This window comes from Sinocyclocheilus anshuiensis, unplaced genomic scaffold (genome assembly GCF_001515605.1).
Source record: "Sinocyclocheilus anshuiensis isolate Anshui unplaced genomic scaffold, SAMN03320099.WGS_v1.1 scaffold1015, whole genome shotgun sequence".
Taxonomy (NCBI): domain Eukaryota; kingdom Metazoa; phylum Chordata; class Actinopteri; order Cypriniformes; family Cyprinidae; genus Sinocyclocheilus; species Sinocyclocheilus anshuiensis.
Window position 1 is genome coordinate 1,875,788 of NW_015546029.1, and position 12,404 is coordinate 1,888,191.

At 38.5% G+C, this 12,404-nt stretch overlaps 1 protein-coding gene across 1 annotated transcript in view; it reads right to left on the reverse strand.

Moving 5' to 3' along the window:
* The window catches only part of LOC107698752 (centrosomal protein of 170 kDa-like), a 50,574-nt gene that overhangs the window by 10,799 nt on the left and 27,371 nt on the right, over positions 1-12,404 (reverse strand). Inside the window, exons 5-11 of the mRNA XM_016499853.1 lie at positions 11,882-11,955; positions 11,573-11,631; positions 11,225-11,396; positions 9,993-10,130; positions 6,727-7,185; positions 2,809-3,350; positions 663-764 (exon numbers count right to left, since the gene is read on the reverse strand). Coding sequence (XP_016355339.1) covers positions 663-764; positions 2,809-3,350; positions 6,727-7,185; positions 9,993-10,130; positions 11,225-11,396; positions 11,573-11,631; positions 11,882-11,955 — 1,546 coding nt within the window. The remainder of the gene's footprint in view (positions 1-662; positions 765-2,808; positions 3,351-6,726; positions 7,186-9,992; positions 10,131-11,224; positions 11,397-11,572; positions 11,632-11,881; positions 11,956-12,404) is intronic.

A 12,404-nucleotide genomic window follows, 5' to 3' on the forward strand; every position in this document is an offset into this window, starting at 1 on the left:
TATGCTACTCTGCAGGTTCAGGAAACAGTCCTCCATAAAATGCGTAAACATAGTGTCACACACTGCGAGCTGAGTGAGGTGCGGCCGGCGTGCTTGAGAACGGCGCGGCGGGCGGATTCGACGAAGGAGCGTCCGGCGGGCTTGCGGCAACCACGTGTGTGTTTGTGTGTGGAAATTGCCTTAAGGAACTAGACTACTACTTCTCATTCCCAAACTGGGTCAGTGAGCAAGTGGCCAGTTTTCAACCTAACAAGGAAGTGGTCAGTGGAGGGATTGACTGACAAAGCACTGTGTCAGTATTCCTGAAAGTCCTTTCTATGTAACATTAAACCCAATCATTCAAACTAGAATGTGAAATGCAGTTTCAACTGGTGTAGTCATAGTCCAAAACACATTAGAAACACATTAGAAACAACCTGTTTTTTGTTGCACGTGAATCTGCTGATGATATCAATAAACATTGTTGCAAATTATGAAAACCTGTCATTGTTACTTTGACAAAAGACAGATGTAAATGACATAAATACATAATGATAAGATAATAAAGGATAAAATAAATGGTAGTTTATAACACAGAATAGTTCATGCAAAACCATTAATCTAAACGACACTCCAAATGACAACACGAGGCAGACGTGTTATAAAAGCACTTAAGTCTTTACCTCAGACAAAGTGGAGCTGAGCTTCTTGCCATCCTTTGCTTTTCCACCAGCTTCTCGTTGCTCAGGGCAACCAGGATCCTGAGAGTCCTCCACCCCAAACACCTACACATGACAAACACAACACATGCAGGAGAATCAAGAGCTGCTGCTCTTATTGGTGAGCTGTGACACAATGGCACCTATGTGGCAAAAAGAGTTCAAATAAACACAGCTGCACAGACTCCATAGCAACAGAGCCAGAACAACATCTTAGGAAGGAACAAACAGGAAGTATTAATGTCAGTTCAATAAAGACACCTACACAATGTTGTTATTAAAAAGTAAACTTACGTCAGCTTTACTGACAGTCAGTCTATATAAAACTAATATTTCCGTCTATACACCTGACTATTTACTGATCCATCCATCACGGCTGGATGATATTCAATATTCACCATATATTTTTAATTATTTTGAGATTAATTTAACCTGCTTTTAATTTGGTTGTTCATTTCATTTTTATGTTTCTTAAAAACTTACACTACCTGTTCAAAAGTTTGGGGTCAGTAAGATTTTTTTTAAATACTTTTATTCAGCAAGTACCCATTAAATTCATCAAAAGTGTCAGTAAAGATATTTAAAATGTTAAAGAATCAAAGAATCCTGAACAAATCACGTTTTCCACAAAAAATATTAAGCAGCACAACATTGATAATAATAAGAAATGATTCTTGAGCAGCAAATCGTCATATTAGAATCATTTCTGAAGAATCATGTGACACTGAAGCCTGGAGTATTGACTGCTTGAGTAAATTCAGCTTTAATTACAGAAATTAATTACATTTTAAAATATATTCAAATAGAAAACAGTTATCTTAAATTGTAATAATACTTCAAAATATTACTGTTTACTGTATTTTTGAACAAATAAATGCAGTCTTGGTGAGCATAAATGCCTTCTTTGAAAAAACATTTAAAAATCTTACCAACCCCAAACTTTTGAACAGTAGTGTAAATATCGAGATATCTACTTAAAATCACCAGATGGCTGAAAAATGTTAAGCATTTTTTATTCACCCATAATTTACAGCTGAAAACAACCAAATGTGCAACATTCTTATGTTTTTAATTGTATTTTAGACACAAATGCATGAACATTCATAAACACTAAGTAATAGCACACAGACGTGCATTAAAAGGCAAAGCTTTAAAACTCCCTGAAGATAAAATGAATAAAAGAGGAGTTGATTGGTTGGCCACATGAGAGCCGTTATAAAGCCATTAGACAGAGAGCTTCACAGCAAGATGCACTCAAACTGCTTGATGTTCAGAGACACATTTCCAGAACAATTACAACATTCACAATGCACTCAAGAGAGCATGTTGAGGATCATTACAGTGCTTGTAAGGCTGTATTGATATTCCATAAACATTCTGACCTCTAATTTATAACCCAGAATATTAAAAGTATGCATTTAATAAAGCCAGACTCAATTCAAACATTGTTTGCACACAATTTCAGCCTTAGTGCTATCTACAGTATTTTTTTCTTTTTTTTCTTCCACTGCTCACAAAGGGAAGTGACTCCCATGTTAATCTGTGAGTCTTGTGACAAGTGATGAGGTTTGATGACAGTGAACCACCATCCTCCACAAACCAAGCCAGCTGGGTAAGGGTTTAACAAAAGGAAACATGTCCATATACAGACAATATTTAAACACAACTGCAAAACTGCCCATTAAATTGATAGTTCACCCAAACTTTAAATTCTATCATCATTTACTCACCCTCAAGTAGGAATTTCTTTCTTCTGCTGAACACAAAAGAATTCTGGTAACCAAACAGTTGCCGGCCCCCATTGACTTCCATAGTATGGAAAAACATACAATGCAATCAATGGGGACTCGTAGGGTGAGAATTTTCATTTTTGGGTGAACTATCCCTTTGAGACACAAATCATTCCCATCTCCTGCCTGATAAGCTCATCAGAACATTCATTCATTAATAAAGTATTTGATTTAATTCAGTATTGCTAATAATACTGTAAGTAGTCCAGATACAATGGTGACAGATCATGGTTTGGCTTTACCCATTATACAACACCGTCATTTCACAATATTTCACATTCATTATGATAATCAACCAGGGTTATGGTTAGTTTTCATACCTTATCGATCATTCGGCGTGCCTCCTTTTCCTCAGCGTTGCTTTTATCCAGTTCAATGGTGTATGTTCCCTTGTCACTCTGGTCGTCGTCTTGTTTCTGAGCCTCATCTGTGGGACTGGGTTGACCGGTAGTGGCAGGGCTCTGCACCCCTTTTGGGTTTTCTGATCTCTGCTTGAGCAGGAGTCGAGCAGCCGTGGGGGCGACCGCCGCTAGGGACGATGACATGCCCTTGCTGCCGTCCGCTGCCGTGGCGACGACCTTAGGATGTGAGGGTGGTGCAGGGCAAAGTCCCTCCCCTGCCACGCCTCCGAGCAGCGGTGCGGTCTGTGAAAACGAGTAGGAGCGCCGTTTGCGAGGGTTATCCTCGTCATAGAACTCGATCATGAAGGCTGTGCGGCTCACAGAAGACGACCCCTCTGTTTTGACCCGGCCCACTCCTGCGGCTCTCAGGCGCTCCTCCAGTGCGGCATGGCGTTTGCTGCCAAATCGCAATCCTAGGCCGTTTTCGGAATCGCTCTGCGTGCCATCCTCGTGTTTACTGCCTGTAACGGAAGATCGTTTTGATGGGTTATGGCAAATTTGCACACAGAACAGGGCAGTGCTTTCAACCAAGCGTGCAACTTCAGATGCAAACCTAACCAGGGCTAACACAAATCCCCCATACGATTCACCCTGAGGCATTACAGTGGACTACAAAACCGGTTAAGTCTCTGGATGCTAACTAAGCCTACTCTCAGCGAGAACACAGGAAAGAAATGGCGAGGAAATAAGAAGTGGAGGAGGGGGCGTCTATTCTTCAGCTTGGTCGGCTGAGGAAGCAGCATGCAGTCAGAAGTGACAGCCTCTGCTCTGGGAGACCGGGAGAAACAACTACACCACTCCAACAGTGGCCTTTCACGCACAAACCGTGAAACAAAGCAGCTCTTCTGCATCGCACAGCATGTTCTTTGAATGAGGAGAGCTGGCCCCACCAGCCCTCTATGAGTCAGACTGCATTTACTCTAACTAGTCCGATAACACCAAGCAAACACAAATTATACAAATACAGGAATTCACTTTTAGTATTGTTTCAATGCCTCTAGTTCAAGCTGTATAATGTAAACTACCGTTCAAAAGTTTGGGGTCAGTAGGATTTAAAAAAAAAAAAAATTCACACTTTTATTCAGCATGGACACATTAATAATAGGGTGACAGTAAATACTTTTATAATGTTATAAAAAATAATTCTAATTGGAAGAAATGCCATTCTTCTGAACTTTCTATTCATCAAAGAAACCTAAAAAAACACAGCAAAACTGTTTTCAACATTGATAATAATATGAAATGTTTCCTAAACACCAAATCAGCATATTAGAATGATTTCTGAAGGATCATGTGACATTAAAGACTGGAGTATTGATGCTGAAAACGCAGTTTCACATCAAAGGAATAAATTGCATTTTATATTGAAATAGAACAAGACAAAACCTAAAGAGAGATTACAGAGCTTTTCATATTCTCATAGATTCAATCAATACTGGATTGTCTGATTTAATTAACCTCCCAATCCTGACTTCAGACTGTGTATTTAATTAGACAGGAAGGGTCATCTGATCAATATACAACACAACAATAGCTTTTTGTAAGTGACGTTTAAGGGCGGGTAAATCTGAAATCAATTACACCACAATAATGTACTAGAATGCAGTGAAGTGGTACAGCAAATAATGGTGCAGCTTAAACGTTGCAAAGAAAATATGACGAAAATTAGTTCTGCAAATGGCCTCAAACGAAATTTAATTTGAAATATAAATAACTCTAAAACTTAAAATGTATAACTTTGATAAAATGTAAAACGTTGATGTGACGAGTGGGGCCGAGAGCCGTGGGACTCGAGACCGGTAAGTGGTGCAGGTGTTGCTCATTATCAATTACTTCACCGGCCTCGCTCCGTTCCCACGTGCAATGGAAAACAGTGGAAATTGTTTTTTTTTTTTAAATGAATGTCAAAATAAACTGAATGAAAACAATTTCAACACCATTAAAAATAACTCAACTGAAATAGAAAAAAAAAAAAAAAACTAAATAGGGTCCGAAGTGGCCGTAGTTGCAGAAACACCCATTTACATTTTAAGCATGTGACAAAAAAAAAAAAAAAAACTAAATGAAAAACTATAACTCTGCTGAGAGATAATATTTAGGTCTCAGTTTCTCTTTCTAGTTCTCCAAATTCCAATACGCTATTTCCCACCTCACACAAGAAACAAGCCCTCAAATGATCAAAACAAAAATCCAACTTACCAGTGGACAATCGAAACAACAATCCAACTCACCAGTTCTCAGATCTCGCCCAACAAAACAAACAGCACTAACGCAGTTTCCAAAAGACAACCGCAAACACAAGCACTAAAAAAAAGAACCACGCCTGAGACTGGATAGACCGCATAGTCTACCAGCCTTCACCAATAATCAGTCCTGCTTAGAGCTCACACGTGGATTTGCTGTCAGCGCTCCTTACCTGCAAAGCACACGCTCCTCATAAATTAGCACACATTCCGTTACAGAATTACGCGATGGCCTTTCCTCTTCCAAAGCAGCATGTAGCAGTTTTTACAATGAATAGTCCTACCAGAGGGAAGCATCCCAGGTGATCCATAGAAGGAGATAATTTTGTTGAAAAGCGAGGTGTGTTGTGATTGGCCAGCTATCCAGTGTGTTGTGATTGGCCGAATGCTTCCGCCCCTTACCATACTGTGATGCCGTGTGTCCCGGCACGACAAGACAAAAATAATAAAACCCATTATAAACGAGGCGTTCAAACGAAGTTGGAACTGCCCCACTTTATAGAAACAGACACCGGCATTGTAGGCTACTCTCAAGGCCAAACAAAGCAGTTTTGCTTTCAACAAACACACAGCATCTCCACAACATGGCGGCGGCGGCAACAGCGAGAATAAAAGTTACAGCCTTCTTTCTTTGTGTGAACATTTGGGCGGCATTATGCAAATCTCACACTGTATTCCAAGACTTCTGATGCCAATGGATAGTTTTATGTGAGAAACAGACACATGAGTTCACAGATAAAGGCCTATGTCAATGAATGTTCAGATATAAAATGAGTGTCACTGTTGCCAAAATGCACCATTCTTAATTTCTGGACAGAAATGTGGGGTAGCAAAGAATAATGTCTTAGCTTTGTTTGAGGACCAGACTAAAATTTATCACAGATCTTCAAGAGACAGAAGTCTTTTTTTTTTTTTTTTTTTTTTTTTTTTTTTCCTTATTTTTGTGAAATCCGAGACGATTCCCCCCTCCATAGACAGCAATGCAACTGACACTTTCAAGTCCCAGAAAGGTAGAAAAGACATAGTTAAAATAGTCCATGTGACTCCAGTGGTTCAATCTTAATTTTATGAAGTGACAAGAATACTTTTGTGCACCAAAAGAACAAAATTAACAGCTTTATTCAACAATGTATTCCCTTCCATTTCAGTCCTTGGCAGCGTGGTGGTATTCTCGTTCACAAGAGCACATTGTTGAATAAAGTCTTTTTTTTTTTTTTTTTTTCATTTCTTTCTCCTTATTTTGGACATTGACAGCCCTTGGTCATTATGAACTACTGCTTTGTTTCATCAAAAAATTATACTTTTGTGTTCCACAGAAAAATATGTGTTTGAAATGACACAAGGGTGAAAAAATATTTATGTAATTGTAACTTTTAGGTGCACTGTTCCTTTAAACCAGGAACAAACAAACTTTTTTGCACTTACACTTCAGCTCTAGCTGAATTTGCTATAAAATTTGCATATTTGCTATGGTAGCACTACATGTATTGTATTCTCCCTTGGTTTTATTGCTTCTCCTTGTATTATTCTCATTTAATAAGTTGCTTTCATAAAAGCACTTGCTTAATGAATAAATGTATGTGTAATGGCGTACCTTTAAGCCTCTTGAGGTGAACAGGCACATCACTCTTGATGCTCTTACTGTCCTCTTCTTTGAACTCACGCCTCACAAGAGGAGGGTCATTCTGGGCAAGCCAGTCAGCCACCTTGCTCTCAGAGGCCATGATGGCTGCCTGCAGGGTGCTGAGGTCTTTACCGCCAATGTGAGGTGATTTTTTAGGTCGTGGACGCAACACATGATCTTTAATGGTGACCTTGCCTGGGGAAGTATCATCAAACTCAATGGTGAATGAGGTGTTGGCCTGTGCGCCAGCATTGCCCTTGGCTGATTTTGCAGCCCCAGTGCCCTCAGTGTCCTTTGTTGGGATCTCATGGATGCTGTTCTGTGCCATTTGTCCCTCCTTGCTGGGAATCTCAAAGTAGCTGGGCTCAGCGCCTACAGGCCCCAGACCATTTTCCTTTGATTTATCACCTCGCTTGGTCTCTTTGCTCTCTGTGGGGCCACAAAAAAAGAAGAAGAATAAGGATCACCATTTATGAGTTAAGGGTCACCGGCACAAAATCAACAGAATCAGATCAGCTTGCTATAAATCAAGACTGTGGACTTAAATCATTGTCAGGACAAAGCCACTGTTTAATATCTGTCACATGACAAGAATTAATGGAATGGCTAATGGCACCTTAACAACTTAATGGGCTAAGGACAGATGCTCTGACACCCCAGACATGGTGCTAAATTTTGGAAATGACAAACTGTCTGACTAATGCCACCCTGAATGACCAGTTTTCATTCTATTAGTTGGAATAAGCAGAAATGACTTGACTGAAATGACAAAAGCTTATATATATATATATATATATATATATATAAAGCTTTTGATTAAAATATAAAAATTAAATATTAAATACATATTATCGTTTAAAAGTAACTTTTGACATTTGAATTCAAATTAAATTATTTCTTTTGAAAAATGGTAGAATGGTGGCGTAGCTACAAAGGTAAACACACAGAAATGACACTAACTGAACACCCTTAAACTGCAGTTACTGTCTGCTTGCACTTATTTCTGCAGCACGGGATTTAGTGCTTTTGTCTATATTAAGACCAAACAAACGTCTCATAAACACGGCATTAATGTATACACTGAAAAAAAAGAAAATAATTAATAATGAAATGTACTAAATAGTATGTTAATCCCGTAATGTGGGTAGAGAGGGCGTGTAAGAATTTTGAAACCTAAAAATGAGTCACGGAGCAAAAAGTTTGAGAACCACTGATTTAGATTCTCCACTTAAACTGATTAACTATATTTATAGCACAACATTTCATTCATTTCATTGAGGCGTGACTTCAAACCTTAATTTAAATAAATATTAGTAATTTAGTACTTTCTCTATTGTTAGCAACAGGTGCACTTGCCATTTACAGGCACAGCAACATTTTCCAAATATGATGTCATCGTGACATCATCAGTAATGCATCTGAATCAGACTAAGTTCTACTTAAACTTCCACAATTACTCCAGTAAACTGAATGTACCAAAAGTCATGTCTAGTTAATCCCATGCACAATACAACCTATCAGAGCGCAGCTGAAACTTCCTATTTTTAAAAACCCTTTTGCACTTCCTCTTTTAAGCTATTATATTAAGAGATACTTATAAGACGGACTTAAAAGATGATTAACCATCAGCAGCAAAATACAACAGAAAAGCACTAACTACTATTAGAATTCCACTTAACTCCTTTTGTTTTGTTTTTTTTTACCACTAAACAGATATCACATCTGCTTAGCAGAACTTTTGACAATACATCTCAAGTAAGTTCATGTGAGGCACAAGGGCTTGTATGTAAAACTGCACCTCTACTAAAAAGTTAACATAAGACTAACTATGTTTAATAAAGTACAAAAACTTAAATACTGAAAATACTTACAAATCTAGCATGTGTGGCTGCCTCTGTGATGAGCGGCACTGGTGTCACAGAAGAGAAAGCAAACACGCCTCTGTGACACTCACAATGGAGATGGAGGGGGCTGGGCCTGTCTACAAATCAACCTATTCACTTCTTAAGGGAGACGGCTCCCTTTACATTCTCTTCCCCTTTCTTTCCTATGCTGGCCTGTGAGTCCCTGCCATCGAAAAACCAGCCTTGACTGCTGCCTAAAATAGCCTTGGGAGGTGTTGGCACTTTGATGTGGTGGACTGTCGCATGACTGATTCTCTCTCACTCTGTGGCAGCGCTGAGGTTTATCAAGCCTGAAACAAATAATGCTGATTCATTTCGAGCTACTGCCAACTCCGCCGTCTTCTGAACCTGAGTCTGTACTCTTTTTCTGAATAACACTGTAAGGTTTTGTCAAACAATGCCACTCAGTGAGCCAGCACTACCCCCTCAGAGATATATTTACCCAACATTCCCTCAGAAAGAAACAACAAAAAGAAGATTTTGCTTCTCTGAACAGAGACAGTGCTGTTTCGAGTGAATTAAATTAAGAGGGCTCAAGGGCACGAGTAAGATCTCTGGGCTTTGATGCTCTATTCTGGAGTCAACGATAAAAGTGGCACATATTATAAAGAAAGAAACCTAAAAGCCTCATGTTTATAGTTATTTTTGTATTAATAGCTGTTGTTATATACATATACATGTTCATAATTCAGAAATGTAGCATTTATTCAGTACGTTTACATGTGCAGTTATAATCAAGCTACAGTGGGTTACAGTGCGTAAACTCTCTGTTCAAATATAGATGACCCAATACAAAATAGAATATGTGAATTAAATCACATGATTTATGTCTCATAGTCTGACTTCACAAAAAGCAAACTGGTATTTAGTTGGTCTAAATATGACAAAAATCACATCACAATATGTTTTTCTTGCTGTATCAAAAGACTATTTTGAGTACACTTGTCTGGTTTAGTGTCTGTAACAAATGTGTGATGTCCTGCTGTGGCAAAGCCTCGGTAATCTACAATCCCATTACTCATATACGGAGCAAGTTAATGGGATTCCAGCCCGCTAGATCAAAGTACACTGAACATGCCAGCTTCAATCAGAAGCAAATTTCACAGTTTTTGTCTGGATTAAACAGCAAACAATTCAAACTTTTCATTCTCTTCATAACTGTCCTCTATCTGGTGCAGATCTGCTCAAAATGTGTTAATAAGAATCTCCCTGTGACTGTATAATTAAGTAGTTTGCGTAAGCACTTTTGCTTTTAATTAATTATTTAATTTAGCTTTTAATTAAGCACTTTTGTGTAAGCAGAGTGTTTAAAAGGATTCTGGGATATCTTACCTGTCCCGCTGTTCTCCTGCTTCTTTCCAGATGTTTTATTCTCTTGTTTAAAGGAATTCTCATCATCTGCATCCCCATCGCCCCACCAAGATGGCTGTCCATACAGTGGGGTTCCCCTGTGCAAGGCAGCTATATCACCTGTTATAGAATTAAAAAAAATGACCTTGCTATTGAGAACATGAGAGTTTATGTACATGAGGTATAAACACTATATGTAGCTATGTATGTATTTTACTGTCCTTTCCTCTGATATTATGTGCCGTTTCCTCTCTGAATTTAAACGAACAACACACAGCTTATATTTTAGGGTGAACTATCCCTTTAACAGACTATCAGACTTATCTATGTACATGACGCAGTTGACAAAGGATTTCAGCCTGCAGCCGAAAATTAAATCTTAATTGAATTGAGCAGAAACTAACAGGGCTCACTGTATACATGATAAGCCTTTTTGAAATATTTGCCGTTTGTACAGTCCTAATTCAAGTACATTTTGGGGGAATGCTTTCGATGTTCATAATACTGATTCAGTTATTACAGTGCTGCAGTTGGTTTGATTCTCTACAGAAATCAGTAGTTTCTTCATTTGCTGCACACAGATGCGTCATGTAACTTTACCAGCCGGGGGCCAGGGGAATTTTGGACAAGCCTGGCAATTAGCAGGATGAAATAACCAGGTGGCAGTGAGATAAGAGTGAATGTTAAACGCTACCCGCCCTTGACACGCTGATGGGTGGAAAACAGAGGCATGGGCGTGTGTTTAGATGCGTTAAAGTCTCAAATAAATCAATAAGTCCCAAGAAGCTGTGGTTTACAGTGATTTTAGAACAGCTAATACGGGGCGTTGTTAGGCATGGCGTTACATATTATAACAAAAACCTGGTAAGGTTTGATTAAAAAACACACAGCAACAAAAATGTAATAATGTATTGATAACAAACTCTAATTATTCCACCAAGCAATGTAGTTCTTCAGCAAGGTTTAGCAGACACAGTGGTCCCTCCTGATGTAACGAGTTCACGTGTGTTTATTGAGTATTTTACAACAGCATGAACGCAGCTCAGTCAATCATAATTAAGGACCAAAACAATCCGTTTTATAATATATCTTTACATACTCACATTATTTAAAGATAACACATTGTTTTGCATCATCTACAAAGTGGTTCGAAATCTTCAGACACAAATACAATTATGCATAACTTCTGCTCACATCATCAAGGTGGTTTTTACCTGGCATCTTGTCATCTCCTTTGTTAGGCTCTGCAGGTTTGACTGCTGGTTCAGCAATGGGCTCTGCGGGTTTGCTCACTTTGGCTTTGTCTGGAGAAGACTTGGGGTTTTTTAAGGGCTCTGCACAGGTGGGCTTCTTGCCCAGTTGAAGTTGGCTGGTGAACTTCTCATGCTGACAGAAAGGAGGGAGAAGAACACAGTAAGTGCCAGAAACCTGTCATCAAGCATTACTTCAGGAAGATAACAAAAAAATTAAAAAATAAATACATAAGATAATATAGCGCAAACATCTTGATGAACCAGTATATTGTTAACTATATTAATTCAGAGACGTAGCAGTTGTTTTACCTTCAGAGCCTCCTCTGGCACATGTAGCTCTCCTCGCACCACAGTGAACAGGTTGGTATGTGAGTCAGGTTAAGAAAGACAGTCTCAGAAACAGCTAAAACATATTGAATGTTTATATATATTCACACAAAGGGCTCAAAATATGAAACCATATCATTCTAGTTGTACTTCTACTTTTCTTTGTCATGCACATACACTTAAATCTTCCAAAATTATGATTGTAAATAAATTCAATTCCAACAAATCACATACAGAGATACACATAAGGACTTTGAAATACTAAATTAACACTAAATCATTCAAAGATATCATATCCAAACCGCAGTTTGTCATCAATCTTTAAAGTGATGGCCGAGTGCTGCTCCATATGTGTGATCGTGAATCTCGAAAGTGAAAGTAAAAAACAAGGTCGCGTTCATAAGTGATTTCAATGCCCCGCATATTAATAACGGCTCCCTGATGCCCACAGTTTATATACAGTATAATTACCCAACGATATAATTGCGACAGAAGATATTGAAGTATATTTTTCCTCCCATCTCGTATCGATTCCCTTTAGGCGTTCCATTTTTTGAAATGGAAAATAAATGTCCTAGCCTTATGAGCAGTTCATTTATGCTAATTGACGGACTGTTATGTTATTAAGTGCCGTCATTCGGTTGTGTTTATTATATTAATATGTTTCAGCAAGTTACAATCATTATATGGCTTGAGTTAAGGTAGCCTATCTTCTGAATTAAACAGTTTATCATACAGATTGACAGTGTGAATCCAGTCTCTCTCAGTTTATGGGTGTTTGTGCGTGCATGCGAGGGAGGGGGGCAATTTTCAA